The 27,408-nt window shown below is 39.9% G+C and overlaps 2 protein-coding genes across 2 annotated transcripts; both read left to right on the top strand.

Moving 5' to 3' along the window:
* Positions 1 to 5,829: 5,829 nt before the first annotated feature.
* LOC126260753 (putative nuclease HARBI1) lies at positions 5,830 to 6,402 on the top strand. The gene has a single exon (XM_049958092.1). It carries the CDS (start codon positions 5,830 to 5,832, stop codon positions 6,400 to 6,402), a length of 573 nt encoding a protein of 190 aa, XP_049814049.1.
* A 3,047-nt stretch (positions 6,403 to 9,449) lies between these two features.
* LOC126260752 (putative nuclease HARBI1) lies at positions 9,450 to 10,022 on the top strand. Its single transcript, XM_049958091.1, has one exon. The coding sequence runs from the start codon at positions 9,450 to 9,452 to the stop codon at positions 10,020 to 10,022; it is 573 nt and encodes a 190-aa protein (XP_049814048.1).
* The last annotated feature ends 17,386 nt before the right edge of the window (positions 10,023 to 27,408 follow it).

Genomic DNA, 27,408 nt, shown 5'->3' with positions numbered 1-27,408 from the left:
TTCTCCGAACATTATTTCGAGCAGTTAGTTCACGAACCCACGCGAATTGTAAATGGTTGCGAAAACACACTTGACCTCTTAGCCACAATCAATCCAGAGCTAATAGAGAGCATCATGACTGATACAGGGATTAGTGATCACAAGGTCGTTGTAGCTAGGCTCAATACCGTTTCTTCCAAATCCCCCAGAAACAAACGCAAAATAATTTTATCTAAAAAAGCGGATAACGTGTCACTAGAAGCCTTCCTAAGAGACAATCTCCATTCCTTCCGAACTGACTAAGCAAATGTAGACGAGATGTGGCTCAAATTCAAAGATATAGTAGCAACAGCAATTGAGAGATTCATACCTCATAAACTGGTAAGAGATGGAACTGATCCCTCATGGTACACAAAACAGGTCCGTACGCTGTTGCAGAGGCAACGGAAAAAGCATGGCAAGTTCAGAAGAACGCGAAATCCCGAAGATTGGCTAAAATTTACAGACGCGCGAAATTTGGCACGGACTTCAAAGCGAGATGCCTTTAATAGGTTCCACAACGAAACATTGTCTCGAAATTTGTTAGAAAATCCGAAGAAATTCTGGTCGTATGTAAAGTACACAAGCGGCAAGACGCAGTCAATACCTTCGCTGCGCAGTGCCGATGGTACTGTTACCGACGACTGTGCCGCTAAAGCGGAGTTATTGAACGCAGTTTTCCGAAATTCCTTCACCAGGGAAGACGAATGGAATATTCCAGAATTTGAAACACGAACAGCTGCTAGCATGAGTTTCTTAGAAGTAGATACCTTAGGGGTTGCGAAGCAACTCAAATCGCTTGATACGGGCAAGTCTTCAGGTCCAGATTGTATACCAATTAGGTTCCTTTCAGATTACGCTGATACAATAGCTCCCTACTTAGCAATCATATACAACCGCTCGCTCACCGATAGATCTGTACCTACAGATTGGAAAATTGCGCAGGTCGCACCAGTGTTTAAGAAGGGTAGTAGGAGTAATCCATCGAACTACAGACCTATATCATTGACGTCGGTTTCCAGTAGGGTTTTGGAGCATATACTGTATTCAAACATTATGAGTCACCTCGAAGGGAACGATCTATTGATACGTAATCAGCATGGCTTCAGAAAACATCGTTCTTGTATAACACAGCTAGCTCCTTATTCGCACGAAGTAATGGCCGCTATCGACAGGGGAACTCAAGTTGATTCCGTATTTCTAGATTTCCGGAAAGCTTTTGACACTGTTCCTCACAAGCGACTTCTAATCAAGCTGCGGGCCTACGGGGTATCGTCTCAGTTGTGCGACTGGATTCGTGATTTCCTGTCAGGAAGGTCGCAGTTCGTAGTAATAGACGGCAAATCATCGAGTAACACTGAAGTGATATCAGGTGTTCCCCAGGAAAGCGTCCTAGGACCTCTGCTGTTCCTGATCTATATAAATGACCTGGGTGACAATCTGAGCAGTTCTCTTAGGTTGTTCGCAGATGATGCTGTAATTTACAGTCTATTAAGGTCATCCGAAGGCCAGTATCAGTTGCAAAGCGATTTAGAAAATATTGCTGTATGGTGTGGCAGGTGGCAGTTGACGCTAAATAACGAAAAGTGTGAGGTGATCCACATGAGTTCCAAAAGAAATCCGTTGTCAATTCAACTAAGTACCTGGGTGTTAAAATTACGAACAACTTCAGTTGGAAAGACCACATAGATAATATTGTGGGGAAGGCGAGCCAAAGGTTGCGTTTCATTGGCAGGACACTTAGAAGATGCAACAAGTCCACTAAAGAGACAGCTTACACTATACTCGTTCGTCCTCTGTTAGAATATTGCTGTGCGGTGTGGGATCCTTACCAGGTGGGATTGACGGAGGACATCGAAAGGGTGCAAAAAAGGGCAGCTCGTTTTGTATTATCATGTAATAGGGGAGAAAGTGTGGCAGATATATTACGCGAGTTGGGATGGAAGGCATTAAAGCAAAGACGTTTTTCGTCGCGGCGAGATCTATTTACGAAATTTCAGTCACCAACTTTCTCTTCCGAAAATATTTTGTTGAGTCGAACCTACATAGGTAGGAATGATCATTAAAATAAAATAAGAGAAATCAGAGCTCGAACAGAAAGGTTTAGGTGTTCGATTTTCCCGCGCGCTGTTCGGGAGTGGAATGGTAGAGAGATAGTATGATTGTGGTTCGATGAACCCTCTGCCGAGCACTTAAATGTGAATTGCAGAGTAATCATGTAGATGTAGATGTAGCACAACAAACGAAGAAAAAAGACCTCTTGGACAGATCTTTAATGTGCCATAGCACTAAAACTGCATACTTGCACAATAACAAAGTATAAACACTAAATCCATCAGATACGGCACGATAACTTTGGAAACTGTGAAACTGAGATTGCACTGTGCAATCTGGTTTTGTTACACAAACTAATGTGAGCACTTCAGTCAGCAACAACATGACTATTTCATAGTGTGCACACACAAATTAAAATACGTACAGTATGTGAGTTTGAGAAGCCAATGAATGCGAAAGCAAAAAACCTGATTGTGGCGGCATGGCAATCTGTAGCGTAGCCACAGATCTAGATACAGATGGAATGTAACAGTTTGGTTGTGAGTCTGTGTGTTCGCACATTGAAAATGTGATGATATGCTCAGGCAATTATGTAATATGTAATGTGCTCTCATTCATATTCTGATTGGCTCGAAAGATCACGTGCCCTGTGCCTAGATTTATTCAATCTGTCCTACAGCAGCAATGCAGCTAAGGATTAAGAATTGTCGTTTCTGCAAATGTATACTGTAAGAATATTGTATAAACGTGATAAATGACCATTTTGCAGAAGCTCTTCGGAAACCTAGAGTCTTAAACATTACATTTACTCCCTAATCGTACTTATGGTTCATAAGCAAGTCAATTTAGCAGACACAAATTGGATCCATTAATTTTCCTTTCTTCTACAGTAACATTCATATAAACCCTTACATTTTATTTCAGCTTCTTGTTTTGCATTTGCAAATTTACAATAGGAGCTCCAGTCCTGCAGCATGTATTTCTTTTGGTTTTGGAAGTTTCATCATAAACTCTTCAGTGGCTGAAAATAAATTTAAGAACTACATTATTTGACAACTCAAAATTTTAAAACGACAGTTGTGGAAACCATCCAAGAGTCATTATATATATATATATATATATATATATATATATATATATATATATATATATATATATATATATGTATGTATGTGTGTGTGTGTGTCATTATGTCATCATTATAATAATGTGTACCCTTTCATGTCAGAGTAACTGTCGTTTGCCAACTTAAGATGTAATTTTATAGCGAGAACACAGCACTTATAGGAATAGTGACCTTCTTCCTTTAATATCTACAAGATAATCATAGCAAAAACAACAACTTCATAGAGTAAAAGCATGCAAAATAAAAAAAACCTCTGAGGAGCAAAGAAATTCACACAACACAAAACCAAGCACCACGTTAGGAGAGGAGAAAAAACACAGTTCTGATTTATTTACTTTAACACTCCCCCCCCCCCCCGACCCTCCCCACCAAATCAAACTGTGGTGCACTGAACAACTTATAAATAAAAAAATGAGAAGTCAAAACCCATTAGTAACTAAGTCTTATCTTGTTACACATTGTTTTAAATTTGTTTGATATTAAAGGCTTTGTAAACAAGTCACCAAGTTGATCTTCAGAACATACATATTCTACATTGATATCCCCATTTTGATATAGAGTTCCCGCACAAAATAATACCGTACTTTGATGTGCTTAGAGTGTTTGTGGAACTCTACGTTTTCACTAATTTAATGGCACTTTCATTATCAATGAACAATACGGGCGTGTTTCTTTTTCCACTGATCTCCAACAGCAGAGTGTTGAGCCATACTATCTCCTTGGCTCCTTCACTTGCAGCAACAAACTCCGCTTAAGTCGTGGATAGTGCTGCTGATTTCTGCAGTTAAGATGTCAACGATACAGCTGTGCCGCCAATCATTGAAACAAAACCATTTGTTGATCGTCTTGTTTTAGTGTTGTCAACATCAGCATAGTTTACCGCTAGATAAAGTATAGAAGAGACCTACGTCTGAAATACCACGAACATATCTGAAAATGAGTTTTACAACATTCCAATCAGAAGAAGTGGATTTAGCCGTAGATCAAGCAACTTTTGAACAGCATAAGCGAGATCTGGGCAAGTAGAGCCTGCCAGGTACATTAATGATCCCACAGCCGAACAATAAGGAACATTGTTGTCATGAGTATTGCTATATTCACTGTCTAATTGTTCATTATCGCAGGGAGTTTTTAATAGTTTTGTATCAGCCATGTTGAAACGATGTGGAATCTTCTTTGTGCATGTTCGCTGTGAAATAAACAAGCCAGAATCTCGTTTCTCTATTTGCATACCTAAAAAATGAATCTAAGGATCCCACTGTTATTTTGAATTCAGACTTCAACATATCTAAAAATTAATTCACTGCAGTTTGAGTGTTCCTGCAATAACTCTATTATCGACATAAATAGAAATCAGCAGATTTTCTTTTTTGCTTTGTCGTACGCAAATGCAAGGATCTGCTGTCGAACTAATAAAGCCATTTTTCTCATGAATGAATAAAAGTTATTATTCCAGCAATGAGGTGATTGCTTGAGCCTATATAATGATTTCCTAAGGCGATAAACACGGTCTGACTAGTCATCGAAACCTTTGAGCCATGTATATTTCTGTATCCAAGTCACCATAAAAATGCAGTTCTAACGTCGAATTGACCTGCTGCAAGCAACTGGACTAAAAAAGTTTCATAACAATCAAATCCATCACGTTGAAACATACTATGCACAACCAAGGAAGCACGGTATCGATCAATCGATCCATCAGGTTTATATTCAATAAAAAAAGAGCACTATGTCTCTCAAAGACAACAAGATCTAGACTAGTGTACCCGCTAGCGAGAGATACATTCCTAACAGAAGATATCAAACTTCGATATATGATGCACACACCAAGGATGGAAGCACGGTATCGATCCATCAGGTTTATATTCAATAAAAAAAGAGCACTATGTCTCTCAAAGACATGAGTCGTATGAATAAAACAGAGAATATACTTTATACTCAGATGTTCGGAGAAAGTTCTCTGGTTTGCATGAATAAAGCGAGTCTGAGAATATACTTCACCCGAGTACGTTCTCAGTGTGGGTTGAAGGGTGGGGGCAGTTGCTCAAAGCAAAGTATATTCTCCGATTTCGTATGAATAAAGCCAAAGAAGGTTCTCACAAGCGGAGAACATTCTCTGTTTTTGTGAGTGAGCTCCATAGCATACTTCGAGCTGAGTGAGTTGTGTTGTGATTAAGCGTTACCGAGTGTTTTTAGCGAAAATGTCGGAATTTATGTTTCTTGAAAGGTAAAAAAAGATATACGTAGTACGCAGGAACACAGAAGAAAGGAACTGTAGAAGTTTGTATAGATTTAACAGTCAAAACATTAATTGGCTGGCGAATCACTTTCTTCCGGAAAATCACGAAAGAAGAGGAGGCGCCCTTTCCAATGAATGCAAAATGAAAATATTTTTGCGCTATTTAGCGGATCCAGGCTTTCAAATAGGTGTAGGAGAAGATATGGGAGTACACCAGACTACAGTATCACATACATTTTCGTATGTTCTGCGACAGGTCAACAGGAAAGCACCGTTGTGGATCAGATTTCCGATAAATATTAACGAACTAGTAACAGCGAAAGTTAAATGGCAATCGAAATACAAGTTTCCATGTGCGGTAGGGGCCCTAGACTGCACTCACATACCTATAATGAAACCTTCTTCACATGGAGACGAATACGTCAATCGAAAGAGCTTCCCATCTATAAACGTGCAGGCGACGTGTGACAACAGTGAAGTGTTTACGAGTGTTGATGCTTCATGGCCAGGGTCTGTATATGACGCTAGGATGTGGAGAAACGCCGATGTCTATCGTATATTGCGTGAGAACCAGTGCAACGCCCTAATTTTAGGAGACGAAGGATATGGCATTGCACTGTGGTTAATGACACCATTTCAAAATCCAGAAACACCTGATGAGAGGGCATACAACAGACTTCACTCTAAGGAAAGGGTGATAATCGAACGGTGCTTTGGACAGGTGAAAAGGCGTTTCCCAATTCTACAAAATAAAATAAGGCTTGCCCAAACCAAAATCCCCAGTGTGATAGTAGCCTGTTTTGTTTTGCACAACGTAGCAAAACATGTAGGGGATGAGGATTTTGAGGCACCTAGTGATGACGACAACAATCTTCCAGTACTGGGAGAAGAGGAAGCAGCAAACGTACATGTACGTGGGACAAATAGGAGACGGGAAATTGTAAATGTAATACGACAACTGTAATGTATGGGTGTCTGCCCAAACATTGAATAATTAAACCCAATTTGATATTTTTTGTAATTACAGTAATTATTCCCTCATGAAAATAAAGCACAGTGCTCTTACGTTACGTAATAAAATGCTGTTTAGTGTTGTTTATTTTTATTTTCCATCATCGATTTTACTTTCAACAAAAATTGTTTAACATGTAACTATTCAAACTGGAACAGAGATACTACTGTAAATAGCTTTGGACACAACAGGTTAACATGAACTGCTGGAACTTTAATGTAATTTCTGTACTGTAACTTCAGCAGATTGATGGCACAAGTTTTTATTTTACTTTACCAAAATTGTTCCAAGGATGTGGTGAAGGTATTTGCCACGTGATACAGTGAATAAGTGTACAACTGTCTAACCTGCAGCATTTAAAATACAAACAAGTTGCTCTTTTTTCTTTACTTTACCAGAAACTGCTTCAAGGATGTGGTGAAGCTATTTCCCAGGTGCTACAGAAAATAAGTGAACAACTGTCTAACCTGCAGCATTTAAAATACAAACAAGTTACCGTTTTTGCTTTACTGTACCAAAAAGTAGTGGTGAAGGTATTTGCCAGATGCTACAGTAAATAAGTGCTCAGCTGTCTAACCTGCAGCATTTAAAATACAAACAAGTTACTCTCTTTGCTTTACTTTACCAGAAATTGTTTCAAGGATGTGGTGAAGATATTTGCCAGGTGCTACAGTAAATAAGAGCACAATTGTCTTACCTGCAGCATTTAAAATAGAAACAACTTACTCTTTTTGCTTTACTGTACCAAAAAATTAGTGGTGAAAGTATTTGCCAGATGCTACAGTAAAACAAGTTACTCTTTTTGCTTTACTTTACCAGAAATCGTTTCAATGATGTGGTGAAGATACTGACCAGACACAACAATATCAGTGCATACACTTTTTTAACATTTCTGATTGGATTATATTACTCTTATTGTTTCATTGAAAAGACATTTGTACTGAATAATTTTTCTAAGAGGATATGGAATTTGGTAAATGAGGAATGAAAATGAACATTCACTTTAAAAAGATGTTTTTATTAATAAAATTCGTTATGTAAATAAGACACTACACAATGTGTTTTATTGTTTATCTTCTTCGCGCATCAATTTCTGCTGCTTTCGTTTGAGTATGTCCAATTGATACAATAGCACCAGCCGTTGCACCTCTGGAGTAGACAAATTACGTGTCTCATCTGTTTCCATGCTTAATCTCCGACGTTAATGCACTCTCTCATGCCCCGAAGCAGGCGATTGTGAAGGTATGACGACTTCGGGGCCCACGAGATCCATATGGTCGGCTGGAACAATTAGTGGTAGCTGCAAAATTGACTCTTGTACATACATGCAGTCTGTGTCAGCTACCTCAGAATTTCTTGGTGAAGTGATGACAGAGGTGGAACCACCACCTACTGCACAAGCTCCTAATGAAAATTAAAAAAAAAAGTAATAGTAGTGTGTCAGGATTCAGTTTCTAAATAGTAAATATACCAAACAGGTTTACGCAGAAATGTGGGGGAGGTTCGTCCAATTTCACGCACAGTACACTGTGATACTTTTACTGAAAAGTGGTGATATATTAGACGAAATTTACCAAACATTGTTTCATTTTCACATGTTAAAAATACGTATTTGTCTGAATCACAATTTCAGTGCATTAAGCGCGTAATTAAAAAGTCGGAAAGTATGGGACTTACCGGGAACTTTGTGGATAGTTGGGTTGCAGTCATCTCCGTCCAAAAACTTTAAAAATATCTGCTCCCAATTTTTCAGGGAAATCTTAATGTTTCCCGTCTTATTCACATCCGTTTCACCTTGATATGGGATTTCATGTTGTGCAGTTTCTTCATTATCTGCCGGTCCGTTATTTCTTTCCCGAAATTAACCATATAACGGTGTTGTATTTCTTTAATACAATCCGCTTTCTCTCTTCTTGCGGCCGGAGTTTGTGATTTACTGATGATTGCGGGGTAATCTTTAATAATGTTGACAAAGGCTAATTCTGAGTCTTCCATTTCGGCACAGAAATAACTTGAGAAAACTTTCGCTAACACAAAACACACGCAAACGAAACAAACTGAGAACCAAAGATGTTGGATTTTAATCTCTTTGCTGAGAACTTACTCAGTAAAGAGGGGAGGTAGAAAGAAAGTACTCCAGGGTCAGAGATTATGCTTCCTAGTTTTTAATCATACGAAACTGAGAACTTTCTTTGAGAATGTTCTTTTGCTCTGAGTATCAACTCTGGAGAATGTTCTCGTTTTTATTCATACAACCCAACGAGTCGTATGAATAAAACAGAGAATATACTTTATACTCAGATCTTCGGAGAAAGTTCTCTGGTTGGCATGAATAAAGCGAGTCTAAGAATATACTTCACCGGAGTATGTTCTCAGTGTGGGTTGAAGGGTGGGGGAAGTTGCTCAAAGCAAAGTATATTCTCCGATTTCGTATGAATAAAGCCAAAGAAGGTTCTCACAAGCGGAGAACATTCTCTGTTTTTGTGAGTGAGCTCCATGGCATACTTCGAGCTGAGTGAGTTGTGTTGTGTTGTGTTGTGATTAAGCGTTACCGAGTGTTTTTAGCGAAAATGTCGGAATTTATGTTTCTTGAAAGGTAAAAAAAGATTTACATAGTACGCAGGAACACAGAAGAAAGGAACTGTAGAAGTTTGTATAGATTTAACAGTCAAAACATTAATTGGCTGGCGAATCATTTTCTTCCGGAAAATCACGAAAGAAGAGGAGGCGCCCTTTCCAATGAATGCAAAATGAAAATATTTTTGCGCTATTTAGCGGATCCAGGCTTTCAGATAGGTGTAGGAGAAGATTTGGGAGTACACCAGACTACAGTATCACTAACATTTTCGTGTGTTCTGCGACAGGTCAACAGGAAAGCACCGTTGTGGATCAGATTTCCGGGAAATATTAACGAACTAGAAACAGCGAAAGTTAAATGGCACTCGAAATACAAGTTTCCATGTGCAGTAGGGGCCCTAGACTGCACTCACATACCTATAATGAAACCTTCTCCACATGGAGACGAATACGTCAATCGAAAGAGCTTCCCATCTATAAACGTGCAGGCGACGTGTGACAACAGTGAAGTGTTTACGAGTGTTGATGCTTCATGGCCAGGGTCTGTATATGACGCTAGGATGTGGAGAAACGCCGATGTCTATCGTATATTGCGTGAGAACCAGTGCAACGCCCTAATTTTAGGAGACGAAGGATATGGCATTGCACCGTGGTTAATGACACCATTTCAAAATCCAGAAACACCTGATGAGAGGGCATACAACAGACTTCACTCTAAGGAAAGGGTGATAATCGAACGGTGCTTTGGACAGGTGAAAAGGCGTTTCCCAATTCTACAAAATAAAATAAGGCTTGCCCAAACCAAAATCCCCAGTGTGATAGTAGCCTGTTTTGTTTTGCACAACGTAGCAAAACATGTAGGGGATGAGGATTTTGAGGCACCTAGTGATGACGACAACAATCTTCCAGTACTGGGAGAAGAGGAAGCAGCAAACGTACATGTACGTGGAACAAATAGGAGATGGGAAATTGTAAATGTAATACGACAACTGTAATGTATGGGTGTCTGCCCAAACATTGAATAATTAAACCCAATTTGATATTTTTTGTTGTTGTTGTTGTGGTCTTCAGTCCTGAGACTGGTTTGATGCAGCTCTCCATGCTATTCTATCCTGTGCAAGCTTCTTCATCTCCCAGTACCTACTGCAACCTACATCCTTCTGAATCTGCTTAGTGTATTCATCTCTTGGTCTCCCTCTACAATTTTTACCCTCCACGCTGCCTTCCAATGCTAAATTTGTGATCCCTTGATGCCTCAAAACATGTCCTACCAACCGATCCCTTCTTCTAGTCAAGTTGTGCCACAAACTTCTCTTCTCCCCAATCCTATTCAGTACCTCCTCATTAGTTACGTGATCTACCCATCTTATCTTCTGCGTTCTTCTGTAGCACCACATTTCGAAAGCTTCTATTCTCTTCTTGTCCAAACTAGTTATCGTCCATGTTTCACTTCCATGCATGGCTACACTCCATACAAATACTTTCAGAAACGACTTCCTGACACTTAAATCTATACTTGATGTTAAAAAATTTCTCTTCTTGAGAAACGCTTTCCTTGCCATTGCCAGTCTACATTTTATATCCTCTCTACTTCGACCATCATCGGTTATTTTACTCCCTAAATAGCAAAACTCCTTTACTACTTTAAGTGTCTCATTTCCTAATCTAATTCCCTCTGCATCACCCGACTTAATTTGACTACATTCCATTATCCTCGTTTTGCTTTTGTTGATGTTCATCTTATATCCTCCTTTCAAGACACTGTCCATTCCGTTCAACTGCTCTTCCAAGTCCTTTGCTGTCTCTGACAGAATTACAATGTCATTGGCGAACCTCAAAGTTTCTACTTCTTCTCCATAAATTTTAATACCTACTCCGAATTTTTCTTTTGTTTCCTTTACTGCTTGCTCAATATACAGATTGAATAACATCGGGGAGAGGCTACAACCCTGTCTCACTCCCTTCCCAACCACTGCTTCCCTTTCATTCCCCTCGACTCTTATAACTGCCATCTGGTTTCTGTACAAATTGTAAATAGCCTTTCGCTCCCTGTATTTTACCCCTGCCACCTTCAGAATTTGAAAGAGAGTATCCCAGTTAACATTGTCAAAAGCTTTCTCTAAATCTACAAATGCTAGAAACGTAGGTTTGCCTTTTCTTAATCTTTCTTCTAAGATAAGTCGTAAGGTCAGTATTGCCTCACGTGTTCCAACATTTCTACGGAATCCAAACTGATCTTCCCCGTGGTCAGCTTCTACCAGTTTTTCCATTCGTCTGTAAAGAATTCGCGATAGTATTTTGCAGCTGTGACTTATTAAACTGATAGTTCGGTAATTTTCACATCTGTCAACACCTGCTTTCTTTGGGATTGGAATTATTATATTCTTCTTGAAGTCTCAGGGTATTTCGCCTGTCTCATACATCGTGCTCACCAGATGGTAGAGTTTTGTCATGACTGGCTCTCCCAAGGCCATCAGTAGTTCTAATGGAATGTTGTCTACTCCCGGGGCCTTGTTTCGACTCAGGTCTTTCAGTGCTCTGTCAAACTCTTCACGCAGTATCTTATCTCCCATTTCGTCTTCATCTACATCCTCTTCCATTTCCATAATATTGTCCTGAAGTACATCGCCCTTGTATAAACCCTCTATATACTCCTTCCACCTTTCTGCCTTCCCTTCTTTGCTTAGAACTGGGTTGCCATCTGGGCTCTTGATATTCATACAAGTGGTTCTCTTCTCTCCAAAGGTCTCTTTAATTTTCCTGTAGGCAGTATCTATCTTACCCCTAGTGAGACAAGCCTCTACATCCTTACATTTGTCCTCTAGCCATCCCTGCTTAGCCATTTTGCACTTCCTGTCGATATCATTTTTGAGACGTTTGTATTCCTTTTTGCCTGCTTCATTTACCGCATTTTTATATTTTCTCCTTTCATCAAATAAATTCAATATTTCTTCTGTTACCCAAGGATTTCTATTAGCCCTCGTCTTTTTACCTACTTGATCGTCTGCTGCCTTCACTACTTCATACCCATTCTTCTTCTACTGTATTTCTTTCCCCCATTCCTGTCAATTGTTCCCTTATGCTCTCCCTGAAACTCTGTACAACCTCTGGTACTTTCAGTTTATCCAGGTCCCATCTCCTTAAATTCCCACCTTTTTGCAGTTTCTTCAGTTTCAATCTGCAGTTCATAACCAATAGATTGTGGTCAGAATCCACATCTGCCCCAGGAAATGTCTTACAATTTAAAACCTGGTGCCTAAATCTCTGTCTTACCATTATATAATCTATCTGATACCTTTTAGTATCTCCAGAATTCTTCCAGTTATACAACATTCTTTTATGGTTCTTGAACCAAGTGTTAGCTATGATTAAGTTATGCTCTGTGCAAAATTCTACTGGGCGGCTTCTTGATATTTTTTGTAATTACAGTAATTATTCCCTCATGAAAATAAAGCGCAGTGCTCGTATGTTACGTAATAAAATGCTGTTTAGTGTTGTTTTTTTTTCATTCTCTATCATCGATTTTACTTTCAACAAAAATTGTTTAACATGTAACTATTCAAACTGGAACAGAGATACTACTGTAAATAGATTTGGACACAACAGGTTAACATGAACTGCCGGAACCTTAATGTAATTTCTGTACTGTAACTTCAGCAGATTGATGGCACAAGTTTGTTTTTTACTTTACCAAAATTGTTCCAAGGATGTGGTGAAGGTATTTGCCACGTGCTACAGTGAATAAGTGCACAACTGTCTAACCTGCAGCATTTAATATACAAACAAGTTAGCATACTCTTTTTGCTTTACTTTACCAGAAATTGTTTCAAGGATGTGGTGAGGATGTTTCCCAGGGGCTACAGTAAATAAGTGCACAACTGTCTAACCTGCAGCATTTAAAATACAAACAAGTTACTCTTTTTCCTTTACTTTACCAGAAACTGTTTCAAGGATGTGGTGAAGATATTTGCCAGGTGCTACAGTAAATAAGAGCACAACTGTCTTACCTGCAGCATTTAAAATAGAAACAACTTACTTTTTTTGCTTTACTTTACCAGAAATTGTTTCAAGGATGTGGTGAAGATATTTGCCAGGTGCTACAGTAAATAAAGTGCACAACTGTCTTACCTGCAGCATTTAAAATACAAACAAGTTACTCTTTTTGCTTTACTGTACCAAAAATTAGTGGTGAAGGTATTTGCCAGATGCTCCAGTAAAACAAGTTACTCTTTTTGCTTTACTTTACCAGAAATTGTTTCAATGATGTGGTAAAGATACTGGCCAGACACAACAATATAAGTGCATACACTTTTTTAACATTTCAGATTGGATTATATTACTCTTATTGTTTCATTGAAAAGACATTTGTACTGAATAATTTTGGAATTTGGTAAATGAGGAAAGAAAATGAACATTCACTTTAAAAAGATGTTTTTATTAATAAAATTCGTTACGTAAATAAGACACTACACAATTTGTCTTATTGTTTATCTTCTTCGCGCATCAATTTCTGCTGCTTTCGTTTGAGTATGTCCAATTGATACAATAGCACCAGCCGTTGCAGCTCTGGAGTAGACAAATTACGTGTCTCATCTGTTTCCATGCTTAATCTCCGACGTTTATGCACTCTCTCATGCCCTGAAGCAGGCGATTGTGAAGGTATGACGACTTCGGGGCCCACGAGATCCATATGGTCGGCTGGAACAATTAGTGGTAGCTGCAAAATTGACTCTTGTTCATACATGCAGTCTGTGTCAGCTACCTCCGAATTCCTTGGTGAAGTGATGACAGAGGTGGAACCACCACCTACTGCACAAGCTGCTAATGAAAATTAAAAAAAAGTAATAGTAGTGTGTCAGGATGCAGTTTCTAGTTAGTAAATATACCAAACAGGTTTACGCTGAAATGTGGGAGAGGTTCGTCCAATTTCATGCATAGTACACTGTGATACTTTTACTGAAAAGTGGTGATATATTAGACGAAATTTACCAAACATTGTTTCATTTTCACATGTTAAAAATGCGTATTTGTCTGAATCACAATTTCAAAGCATTAAGCGCGTAATTGAAAAATCGGAGAGTATGGGACTTACCAGGAACTCTGTGGATAGTTGGGTTGCAGTCATCTCCGTCCAAAAACTTTAAAAATATCTGCCCCATATTTTTCAGGGAAATCTTAATGTTTCCCGTCTTATTCACATCCGTTTTCGCCTTGATACGGGATTTCATGTTGTGCAGTTTCTTCATTATCTGCCGGTCCGTTATTTCTTTCCCGAAATTAACCATATAACGGTGTTGTATTTCTTTAATACAATCCGCTTTCTCTCTTCTTGCGGCCGGAGTTTGTGATTTACTGATGATTGCGGGGTAATCTTTAATAATGTTGACAAAGGCTAATTTTGAGTCTTCCATTTCGGCACAGAAATAACTTGAGAAAACTTTCGCTAACATAAAACACACGCAAAGAAACGAACTGAGAACCAAAGATGTTGGATTTTAATCTCTTTGCTGAGAACTTACTCAGTAAAGAGGGGAGGTAGAGAGAAAGTACTCCAGGGTCATAGATTATGCTTCCTAGTTTTTATTCATACGAAACTGAGAACTTTCTTTGAGAATGTACTTTTGCTCTGAGTATCAACTCTGGAGAATGTTCTCGTTTTTATTCATACAACCCAACAAGATCTAGACTAGTGGACCCGCTAGCGAGAGAGACATTCCTAACTGAAGATACCAAACTTCGATATATGATGCCACACACCAAGGCTTCCAGAAATCGACTGAAGATCATGGAGGATAAACGAGAGAAAGTATGGATGGAGTTCTATGTCACTGAAGTAATCACGAACAGCTCATGGACAGTACCAAACTACGAACTGTCACATGTCGTAGCTAGATTATCAATTCACGGTTTTCATCATTAATTTGCAAGAACAAAAATTATCACGACCCAACCACAACATATGTGTGTGAACTGTGTAACGAAACCTGTGAACGATTTCATATAGTACTAAGCAGTAAAAGAGTAAAATCTATACATGAATAAGCAAAAATGTAAAACGTTAAGCACAGTAACTGTATGTGGCTACTTGGATGCAATTTTATTAAATAAAAATTTAATGCGAAATAGCCATCGACTATCGATAACATGTTTTCCTTTAGGCAGTTTTACCAAGTCCCAGGTATAATTTTCTTCAAATTCCTTCATTTCTTCTTTCATCGCATTAAACCATTTATTGGAATTACTACTTTCCATAGCTTCGTTGAAGTTTGTTGGGGCAAGCTTTTCATGGATAACTTTTGTCAGGAAAACTAATGCATTTACTTCTTGAGAGTGGCGAGGCTGGTATCATAATTCGTAGTCACTGAATTTTACGGGGGACCTATTTCACGAACTGGAAGTCGACTTGGTAACTCATTCGAATATTCTTAGTCACTAGTTTCAATCTGATCAGCAGCAGATACACGTCTCTCTACTGTTTCTTCAGGTGCGGAATGTTTTGATGGAATCCACACTTTGTAACCATCTTTGTCATTCACGTAGCCAATAAAATGTAATCGAATTTAGAACGAAATTTCTTTGGCAAATAAACATAGCATTTCGACCCATAAATTCGTATATAGCTAACACTGTGAAACCCTTTGCCAGTCCACAATTTGCATGGTGCTTTACCTTTAATAATTGACGTCCCAGTACGACTGAGTAGGAAAACGGCTGTGTCACATGCCAAAGCCCAAAATGATTTAGGTAACTTGTCAGACGTTAACAATGAGCGAGCTAATCCAACTATATGTCGATTTGCTTTTTCAGAAACACCATTTTGCTCAGGAGTCTCTGGACACATAAGACAAATCTCAGTACCACGGTCTCGTAGCACAGCAGCTACCATGTTACAATTCACTCTCCTCCTCTGTCAGATCAATGACCAACAGCATCACAGTCCTTCAAAAATATTTTCAAATTGTTAGCCTCTTCAGAATTATTTCGCATTAAATATATCCGAACAAAACGAGAATAATCATCTTTGAAAATCACATAATAACGAAAACCATTTATAGAGCTAAGAGACATGGGTCCATTAACGTCTGCATTGATCAACTCACCAACAGTTTATGGGCGATCTCTGGGATAGCTAAATGGTTTACGGAAGGATTTGCCAAGAACACATCCATCTCAAAACGATGTGGTATCAGAGCACTTAACGGATATACCGAAACGAGAGAGCACATCTCGTACATGACATTTATCTTGATGATCGAGTCTCTTATGTCAACATTGTAATTGTTCTTCTGAAGTTGCTAAGTTAATCATTACTTGTGAATCCGGAGGACAAACTCGCATGTTCATAATGTATTCTGGGCCAAATAGTATTCCTGTTGCGACTTTTTCGCTGTATCGCCGAATGATAATTTATCATAAGTCACATTATATCCGCGTTGAGCAGCTTGACGGACAGAGAAAAGGTGGTGTCTGACATCAGGTACATACCAGACATTTTGAAGCAAAGCAGGTGTCCACATTTTGTTTATGAATATTTCAATACGAATACTGCCAGTCCATGTGCAAAAATAACTTCTTTGTCAGCTGTCTGTACGCATTGTGGAATCGGAAACTTTTCGAATGTAGCGAAATGTCGTTTATTTGGTGAACTATGATGAGTCCGAAATCCAAGAATCTGCACTATTAAAATTAACACGAGACAACAAGCTAGTGGCTCGAAATGTATTTGGTTCACTGCTCACTTTTAAACTGCGCTTCGAATTGTTATTGTTGTTAGCTGTCGCTCTTGCTTCGTCTGCGGCCATGCGCTTTCTACAGTTTGCGACAATATGTCCAGCCTTCTTGCAATACAGACACGTTTCTTGCAATACAGACACGTACGACTTTCTTTCTTCTTTGACTTACTCCCCTCTGTTGCATATTTCTTCTGTTTTTGATGTTGCTCATCCGATTTTGATTTTGCGTAGAATGCACCAGCTGCCTGTGTAGCTAACGAATTCTCAATCGGACGCAAATTCTCAAAAAGAAGCTTTGTCGTCTGCTAAGATTCAGGAACACGATACTAGGTCGACCTATAAAACTGGTTTTCGGGTCCTAATGTTCTGAAAATACGATGATGGAGCAGCGAAAGGAGCAAAGTTGCATTTTGATTAATCTTGTTCAGTTCACTGCACAAGTCTTGGAAAATGTTCGCAAGTAGCGACGTGTGTTTTGTTATAGCCATGACGTCATTCTTTGACGTTTCAAAGAAACAATTGCACATTTTTAGGTCTTTTCGCACAGTGAAGGATAAATAGAACTATTAGACTGAAGCAGTTTACACCTTGTCTAACTGAAGATAAATAGCGATTGTGCTGACTAAATCACAGACTGTAAAATCCAGGTGACATATTTAACTGGGCTAGCAAATCCGTTCCAAGCCTTCACTTGTAAACGCGACAGTAAAGAAAGGTTTCCGAAATTCGGTTTTCGTCTTTAGGAAGATGTGTCACATGTAAACGTAGTGTATGAGAGAAATTCCGATTCCTCAAAATGTATCTGCTACGTATGATCAAAATAAAACCAACAGATATCAGGCTGACGCTGCTGGTGCTTTCTGTGTGTTTGTCGAGGAAGTCAGTGGTAATGTTGGGAACTATCATCCCATAGCTTTGAGAAAATTATTCTTTACATCAGGCGCCATATTAAAAATACAATCGTGAACCTCAAGACTGTTGGGAAGAATAGTGCAAGTATTGATTTCACTACTGGGGAAGCTGCAAATAAATTCGTAGAAGAGAATCTTCTAGGTAAAAAAAGGTTGCTTTTATACTGAATTACAGAACTCACCGGTAGGGAGTTGTAAGGAATGTAGACGCTAATCTGCCAGAGCTGGAGCTGAAGGAAGCCATTCAGTATTCAATCCCCGTGACTCAGAATGTTCAAAAGAAAAAAATACTTACGTACAGCAAACAACGTCCGTCGACAAACATATGTTACCATATTCTCATCACAGTTCTTACCACAATATATTACAACCTATGGTACACAATGTTCACTTACACCTTACTTTCCTCTAGTTAGACAATGCTTCCATTGTCCTAGATATGGCCATTTAAGTAATCAGTGCCACTCAGAAATGCGTTGCAATAAATGTGGAGGTAACCATGAGGAGTCAATGTGGTCAAGCCAGACTACATCATATGTACATAGCAAAGACAATCACAAGAGACAAAACTTGTCCAGTTTATCTAAAGCAGCAAGACATAGAAAAACCTTCAGCTGTCCTCGACATTTCTTTCAAAGAAACTGAAGAAAATATTAACCACAGGCTCTATGCCTTAGTGGCAGGAAACCAGGGTAAAAGTAAACTGGTTTGGGAGAAGAAATTTCATCCCCCACAAAATACACATCATAAATTCATGACCATCATCCACCCTAACTGACCTAAGCCTTCAAAACCTATGCCAACTCTTACCCCCCCCCCCTTTGCCATTATCAAATTATCTGCATCCACTATTATAGAGAGACTTTAAGCTCCACATCATCACGCTGGTGTTCCCCAGCTACCAGACACAGGTGGACGATTTCTTCATTGATAGACAAGCTAGAACATGGAATATTAAATTTAATAACTTAGTTAACATTGTAGCAGGCGCACCGTTCAAACGCGCGAAGGACTGTACTACGACACAGCCGACACAAGTGACACCCGGCATTCACAGTGCAGCTATACCGTTACGCCGAATTTTGGCAACGGTGCATCGCGCATCGGACAAAGCAGGCAGACAGTGCGAGCTGCTCAACACAACGCGACACGTATCAGACTTCTCCCGCCACTGACCACATGCTTCGAGTTAATGCGGCTCCCCCGCAAACGCGTACATACAGTCTTAAATGCAGTCGCCTGTTTCGCGGTGTGCACCCTTCCGTTTGGCAGTGCTTTTCTCTCTTTCGTGGACATCATGGCGCCTCCGGTCGCGCCAGGAGCTGAATATTCAACGACGCGGCTTTTGTCTCGCTCGGTCCACGCGTTCGCGCCACGGCTCGTCACTGGAGTGTTTACCCTCCAGGATCAGTGATCGAGCTGTACTGCTAGTGCAATGCGCCTGTACGGACGGGCATTAGAGATGAATTATATTTGTAACTTAGTGTAAGACTTCTGAAGAATAAATGTGTCACGATCAAAACTGCTCTAGTCGTTTCCATCACCAAGCCTCTCCCATGAACATAGCGGTGATACCACATGTCTCCACTTCACTGGTGACCCCGATGTGATCCGAGGCTAAAAATACGTGGTGACGAACATTCGTCGGTACAATTGACACGGAACCGCAAGTAGGCTGGCGCATACATGCCCGCACCCAAACAGTGCTCCGTATTGATAAACTATTTTTTTAACAAACTCCTTTTTTGTATTTTTTTGTCGTGTATGTTTCGTTCGTGAACTGTCTAGTGTTATTCTTTTTTGTGTGTTTTCCTTTGACGTGTTATTTTCATTGTGTGCTTTCCCCTTGTGTGAGGACTCGACTCTAAGCTAAGATGGCGACATTCGAAGAGTTGCAAAAGACTTCTGAAGACCTGCTCGCATGCAGCAAGGGGCTGGAGAGTGAGCTAAAAGCTTGGACTACATGCGCGGACGCCGCACAGCCACAGACAGCCCAGGACAATTGTGGCGCACAAATTCCCACCACACTGACGCCTCCTACAATCGCCGGAGTGCCCACAAGCACTGGATGGGTGTTGATCAGGCTGCCTACCTTTCGGCCCTGCGATCCTATAATGTGGTTCAGCCAAGTGGAGGCGGTCTTTATGAGCAACCATGTAAGTAGACACCTGGCAAAATTTGGACACGTAGTGAGCCAGCTCGACCAGAACTACACGGCCGAAGTGCGGGATATAATCACTGCCCCGCTGATGCAGTCATCCTACAAACGGCTCAAGGAAGAGCTGATCTGGTGGATCTCGTCATCTGAAGAACAACAAGTGCACCAACTGCTGCGGCAAGAGGAATGCGCTACCAGACGCCCTCACAGTTCCTGCGCCACTTGCACAGCCTTGTGCAGTCCGACATGGTGACAGATTCACTGTTACACACTATCTGGGTGCACTGCCTCCCAGTTCAGGTGCAGGCTGTGATAGCAGCACAGACAGAGATGCAGCTGGACACCATCACTAACTTGGCCAACCAGGTGCATGGTGCACTGACAATGGTGCCTAGCACCGCGGCCGCGCCTTCGTGGTGGCGTGCACCTCCCGCACCTGCATTGGATGCCGACCTCCACCAGCTAGTGCAAAGCTTGGCCGCATGGTGGCAGCTCTCTCCATGCAAGTCAACCGGTTGGTGCACTCGCAGCAAGAGGGCAGCACACATCGCACCAGACCAGACTACAGGCTCACCCAGCCAGCAATGCAGCATCAGCCACTCTGCAGACGTCAGAGCATGCACAAACCTGGTACCACCTCCATTTCGGCAATGAAGCAACCAGGTGCCATGCTCCTTGCTCGCATCCAAATGCCAGCTACGATCGGAGCTAGGCGCACTCGGCTGCAGTACAACATCAAAGCATCTGTTTGTCACAGAACTGGGTGCGGGTGTGAGGTACCTTGTCAACACAGGTTCGGACCTTTCGACATTCCTCCATTCTATGTTATGAGACCGCAGGTGGGTCGAGGCACTCTCCCTCACAGTGGCGAATAATTCAGCTATTAAAACTTACGGCACACACAGCTGCAGTTTAGATATAGGTCAACACTGCACATTCTCGTGGACTTTTAATATGGTCCATGTCAATGAGCTGATTGCGGGTGCGGACTTCCTCGGCCACTACGGGCTGCTTGCTGACATCACAAATGGCCAGCTTATCAATGTGACAACAAATTTAAAGAGAGAGGGGCAGTGCCGACAGGCCGCATTCTACAGTGTTAAACCTGTGAAGTGCCCCAGACCTTACACTGACATCCTTGAAAAATTCCCCGACCTCACCTGACCAGCCAGCGCACCGAGAGACATTAAACATTCGACAGTGTACCACGTAATAACTACACCTGGACCCCACACATCATGTCCCCACGCCGATTCACGACTGATAGACTTGCAGCAGCGAGGGCAGAGTTCGAGGCCATGCTGCAGGAAGGCATCGTTCGACCATCAAGCAGCCCATGGTTGTCGGCTTTACATTTAGTACCAAAAAAAGAAAATTCGTGGCGCCCGTGTGGGGACTATCACACCCTTGATTCACGAATGGTGCCAGATCGATACCCAGTCCCACACCTACAAGACTTCAGTTATGATTTGGCGGGCTGCGCAGTGTTCAGCAAGTGAGACTGCGCAAAGGCGTACACCCAAATTCCGGTGGCGCCCGAAGACATTGAAAAAACAGCTGTCATAACGCTCTTTGGGCTTTTCGAAAGGCTGTTTGTGACTTTCGGTCTTCGGAATGCTACCCACACTTGGCAGCAGTTCCTGGATGGTGTCTTCTGAGGTTTGCTATTTTCTTTCGCGTACCTCGACGACGCCCTGGTGTATTCCATGTCGCCTGAGCTCCACCGCCGCCACCTAACAACCGTCTTTCAGCGCCTGTTTTTCCAAATTTCCCTGGTACTTCCCCGATTTCTCTGACACTTTAGTAGTTCCCTGATTTGTAGAAATTATGGCAACCCTGTGTACAAACAACCACTGGATCTGTAAACAACCGATGTACCACAAACAAATAGTGAAGGACAAACAGTGCTGACAACACGGTTCTACCGAACTGACGACAGTTGTGGTGACTGAAAAATGCCACACTGCAAAAGGATATGAGGTGTTGCACAATATCAAGTACTTCCGGGAAGGAACATACAAAGCTAATTCAGGCCAAGCCTTGGTCCGCACACCTGGTCCACATAAAGTTTAACAAGCCATGGCCATCCCTGATGTAGCAGAATGGGACACTACATTATAAACACATTGATACAAGGTCACTCGAAATCTGTGATACCTTGACAGGCTGCTGTCTGTACTGTTTTGTGCTTCCAATGTAGTGTATTTGTATTATTCATATCAAACAAACAATTTTGGATGTGTTATTTCGAGTTTGCATGAATAATGTACTGTATAGATATTCATAGTCACAATGTAATGCAAACCAAGTTACTAATGTGTTTCAAATACTGGTTCAATTTGGCGCAAGAAGCAATAAATGTATCATATAATACGTAACAAGATTACTGCAAAAATAATTCAGGGATGCCACAAGTTTCCCGGAGTGAAATTCTCTGATATTTCCCTGATTTCCAGACAAGTTTTAGCATTTTGTCCTGACAAATTTTGAGATCTCAAGTGTACGTAAAGACATAAGTTGACAAAAAAAGTAAGGACTTCTGTATTTCTACATGTGTGAGTGAAAATCTTAAGTACTAACATCAACATTTTTTTTGTAATGAACAGTTTTTATATGGAGAAAGAAAGCTGAATGGGACATATGTTTCAATAAGTCACACAGATGTTTTTTATGCAAGGCAGATTTAAAATGCCTTCACTGATTTCAGAAATAACCTCAAAAAAAAAGTAGGCTTCTTGAAAGAGTTGTATAAGACAGGGAAGAGTTGTGTAAACCAACACTATAGGTGACCGCGAATAAAATGTTGGTTCTAGTATATTCATTAGTGTTGGTTATTACCCACTGTGTTATGACTATTATTTCACAGGTATTGTGTGATTTTTCTTTTGAGAAATATATTAGTGTAAAGTGTACAAACTGCCAGCAAATGCCACAATTTTCTTCTTCTTATGGTCCATACTTTCTAATATATAAACTACTTTTGAAGTGCCAAAACGTACTACAGTAAATAAAATGTCTATAAAACGCTGCACTGTACATTGTACTTGCGATGAGACAGTTGCAACTCCTGAAATCCATCGCCAGTGGCCACCTGCCTGCCGAGGAGCACCACAGTCCTGGGTCCACAGATAAAACACGAAAATCCACCACATTACGTCACACACAAACACACCTGGCCTGCAGCAGATAGGTGAGTCTAGATCTGACGGGCACAGCCTGCACATTAGTGGGAAACGATGGGAAGGTCCAATCTGTTAGAGGTACCCACAAAAATGACCTGCGGTTTTGGCCTATCGCGGAAGTCCACTCACGTAGCCAGCTATTCACGTGTCACAGACACCATGTTGATGAAATGAGACCACAGTGATCAATCCGTGCAACAGATAACTCACACGAATACTCTTGAGAATCAATACTAATGAGACACTCACACTCACAACTTAACTTTTGGCCACAGGCACTGTCAGAAAACGAGAGCGCACACACATTCACACACTCACTAAGACATTACTCATGCACATCTGACCACTGTCTCCGGCCGCTGTGTCCACAGTCTCTGACAATCAGATCCAAACAAATCACTCGTCATGCCTCCCTGCCTCTCGTCAGCAGCTGCTAGGTTAGCACCAAGCAGTGATGGCAGCGCTGAGTGCAAGCTGAGGGGAGTGGTAGGAAGGGCAAAAGCAGTAAGAATGGGGGAGTAGGAAGCGGCACACATACTCAGCTGCGTCCAACCGGTGACGATGCATGACATCTCAGTAAGAAAAACCATTTCATGTACTGAGACAAAAACGAGATTTTCCAGTGTTCCTTTTTTCCAAATTTCTCTGCTTTCTCTGACACATTTGAAATTACCTGATATTACCTGAATTCCAGAAGTTGTGGCAACTCTAAATATGCAAGGAACAACTACTTTTAAATAACATCGAAGTAAGTAACATTTTTTATGCAACGTGTTGTTCATATAAATAAGGTCTTATATTTACACAAGTTAGCCAGTGTATTCCTGTTACATTATTAACATACAAAAAAGTTCATACAAAAATGCATCTGTACTTACTATCAAACTATCTAGAACCTTAAAATTTTAATTGAAATTTGTGAAGATCTAGTAAATAACAATGTGTCTTCAACTCTAATTATTGTAAAATTATAAAAAAGCATGATGGTAGCAATGCATCCACAGTGTTGTAACAGATTTTACGGTTTTACGATTGTGTTTCATTACATTCTGCATTTTGAGTAAATTATGCCATAGTTACTGTGTGACAAATCACCTGACAATGCAAAGAAAAAGAACCAGTTGCAACACACTTAATGGAGGAGTTATAAAATTAACTGAGTAACACTATCCACTATACAACAATGTACAGCAAGTTTAGTACAGAAGTGCACCAATTCAACCTGGTAACATTTTACACTTAGGTTTAGAGAGCATACAAGTGATCAAAACAAGAATGTACTTGGTAATCATCTGAACACCAATAAGCATAAAATAGTCCACATGCAAGATCATTTAGAAATTTTACACAAGGCACCTAAAAGGTATACCCCAAATGTATTAGAAGAAATGTAAATCTTTATTCACAGCAAAAGGCAGCCACGGTGCCTGCTTAACAAACTAAATGATTTCAGGTTAAATTGGTACTATGACATCTTGCAAGACTTACTACTGCAGCAGTGTGTCGAGAGGCATGGTGCTTGCCTGTCATACATCATGTATGCATCAACTGTGGCAGATATGGCCCCATTTACAGTGTCCACCCGACAAGTAAATATAACAGCCATGATACCCAATTCAACAGTTCTTTCTACATTAATATGTTAATGTTCTTGCTATATATTTTAATAATAAAGTTTTATATACTCAACTTATGAAAAGAACAGGATATTGGATTCAACTTTATATAACTTACATTAGAGATGAAGTTACATGAAGCTCTGCCTTGTATATTTTAAAGCCACATGTTACATTATTTTTAACAACACAGCTGTGCGTATTATTTTTATCAATTTCCTTTTATGAGATGACTGTATGTTCAATTTGTAGACACAAGCAATTCCAGTTCATTATTTGTAGAGATTATTATTTATAATACACTGCATCACTAAACAGCACTAGTCCTGGTACAACTATACAGGTGAATTGATGAGATAGTGTACTGAAATTTTAAACATGGCATATCTTTGGTTTGTTCTATACAATGTATTATTGTAATTCTGGCAGTCATTATTTCTCAGTTGTTCTGTTTATCTGAGAGATTCTGTAAATGGTTGTGGCCAAAATGTGTTAAGGTGTAATTTTTGAAAAAAAAATAGCAATCAAAGTGGATAATTATATTGACTAGTAATAATCACAGAATATTCTTGCTTGTCACAAATATTTTGCTACAATCGAATTCTTACCAACACTTTGGTGGATTAAGTGGTCAAGACAAAGGTTGCACCACCCAGCGAGCGAAGGATGTCAAGTTATCAATTTCCAATTTCAGCTTAATGCTCTTGTAGCAAACTCAGTTTAGTTACATATTGTGTGAATACACAACTATTGCAACGATTTATTGCACACACACACATTTGCACTGATAGCTGTGCAGACAGATTGTTGCATGTAGATGGACCTTAAGGCATTAATAGTCAGCATAAATTGCATTTCATCAACTGAAACACTGTGTGTGAGAAAAGAAAGTTCCAGCATGCAGAACAATAGTTCTGGTTGCTGTAGTAAATATAGTGGAATTCCTAGGACACAAATGATTTACTGCGAGTGACGAGTGTAATGTTTTTCACCAGTCTGGAAAATCCTGAAGTTTGTGGAAATATCTGTCCTTCCCTACTTGAAGTTGCTTGGGTTTAAAGTCTGAACTGCTGCCTCGGTGTAATATTGTCTGCATACAATCAATATAATTGTACACCTTGATGGTGTTCAAGCTGGAAAAATTATAGTGACTAGTGATAATGGTAGAGGACTCGTACATGGTACTGAGAGTTGGCTAGAGCAGGTGCGTGGTCTGGGCCACTTCATGTTTGTCAGATCCGCTGCAAAACAGCAGATGCATGCAGTGCTTGGTGTAAAGTGCATGTATCATTCCCCCATTTCCTCGACCTTGAGTCATACAGCTGTTGAGTTTGTTACACAATTAAATTTTATTTGTTTCTGAGTGTGGAAGTTGGTGAACAGTGTAACTTTCAGCATTAGTTGATACTGTTAAAGGTAAGAAGTAATAGTATCATACTAGTATAAATTTTTATGTAGTCCAACGTAGATTGTATTGCAATAACGAAATCATTCTCACTCGAGCAAGTTTCTGTTTCTGCTATATTTTAATGCACACTGTAAGTCAGATAGTATGGGCCATACCAAAGTCGAGCTGTATGAGCCATACAAGTAATATCTTTTTGTTTTCAGGGTGTGATGCTAAGGTCGAGGAAGAAGTTAGTAGTCTGTGACTACAATGAAACAAGTGGTTTCAAGTGTTTTGGAGGGCGAAGTTACTGAAAAGGATGCTGCCAATTATTTTAATTTTCCTAGAACTACACTGCAAAGGAGGTGAAAATCATTGTTGGAAATAAACAGACACCACATTTCACAAGTTTAATGTGTTGCATCAGATTCAATAAACCACACGTTGAAAGTTTTTTGAACATTTTCATCATTAAAACTAAGTTTGACAGATTTTTGTAATATTAAGACGATAATGGCTTCCTTTCAATACCAAAATATTTTTCAAGTTCTCAATTTTTTCACAATAAGAACACACACATCCCATGAACCAATACGGCATACAATTTTCAGTTGACTGAGAGATTTTGTAATTTTCTTTTTCTTGGTAGGAAAGGTATAGAATCTTGTGTGATTATGGTTAACTGTGTAACAGTCTTCAAGCAGTAATGTAAATGTGCAGTGGCAGAATCAAACTAAATGTGTTACATGAGCTTTGCTGTGGTGTAAATACAGCTATAAAATAGTAGACTTTCTGGAGAATTGAAAGCAGGTATTGAGGGATCCTCTTGAGAACAAAAACTGTGAATCAGAAAGTGTGTGCAGTCCTAGGCCTAAAAATCTACAAATCAATTTAGTCATTCTAGAAAGTGGAAAAGCAAACGAGGAAGACTTTAATGATACTGATTTCCATATAAAAGACGCTGCTGATATACGAAAATATAGCAATGGCATTGCCCAAAAGGCAGTAATGGTAGAAATATACATCTTAGGAAATCCGAGTTACTTGTTTACTGAGACAGTCATGGTAGCAATCTAGCAAAAACCTTGCAAAACGAACACAATCTTAGAGCTACCATCTATGTAAAGTCTGGGGCCCTTATGCATAAAGTTGTAAGGAACTTACAGTGTGATACACAAGAAACTCGGTTTTTGGTCATAATTGGTAGTTCAAACGATGTCTCTTTCAATGAACTGAAAACTGCCATCCGTAATGTAATGAAAGCCCTGGACACAGTGAAAAATGAAAGTGTAATAGTAACTGGAATCTGCACAGATATGACCTAATAGAAACATCATGTGTAAACCAGAAAATTTATATAGGTCAACAGGCAATTTCATAAAATATGCAAAGCA

This window comes from Schistocerca nitens, chromosome 5 (assembly GCF_023898315.1).
Source record: "Schistocerca nitens isolate TAMUIC-IGC-003100 chromosome 5, iqSchNite1.1, whole genome shotgun sequence".
Taxonomy (NCBI): Eukaryota; Metazoa; Arthropoda; class Insecta; order Orthoptera; family Acrididae; genus Schistocerca; species Schistocerca nitens.
The sequence above is the reverse complement of the archived record's forward strand: the minus strand, read 5'-3'. Positions and strand labels throughout refer to the sequence as shown.

What these genes read in the sequence shown, in the direction of transcription:
- LOC126260752 (XM_049958091.1), top strand. Translation starts at nt 9,450, where the DNA reads ATGAAACCTTCTCCACATGGAGACGAATACGTCAATCGAAAGAGCTTC.
- LOC126260753 (XM_049958092.1), top strand. Translation starts at nt 5,830, where the DNA reads ATGAAACCTTCTTCACATGGAGACGAATACGTCAATCGAAAGAGCTTC.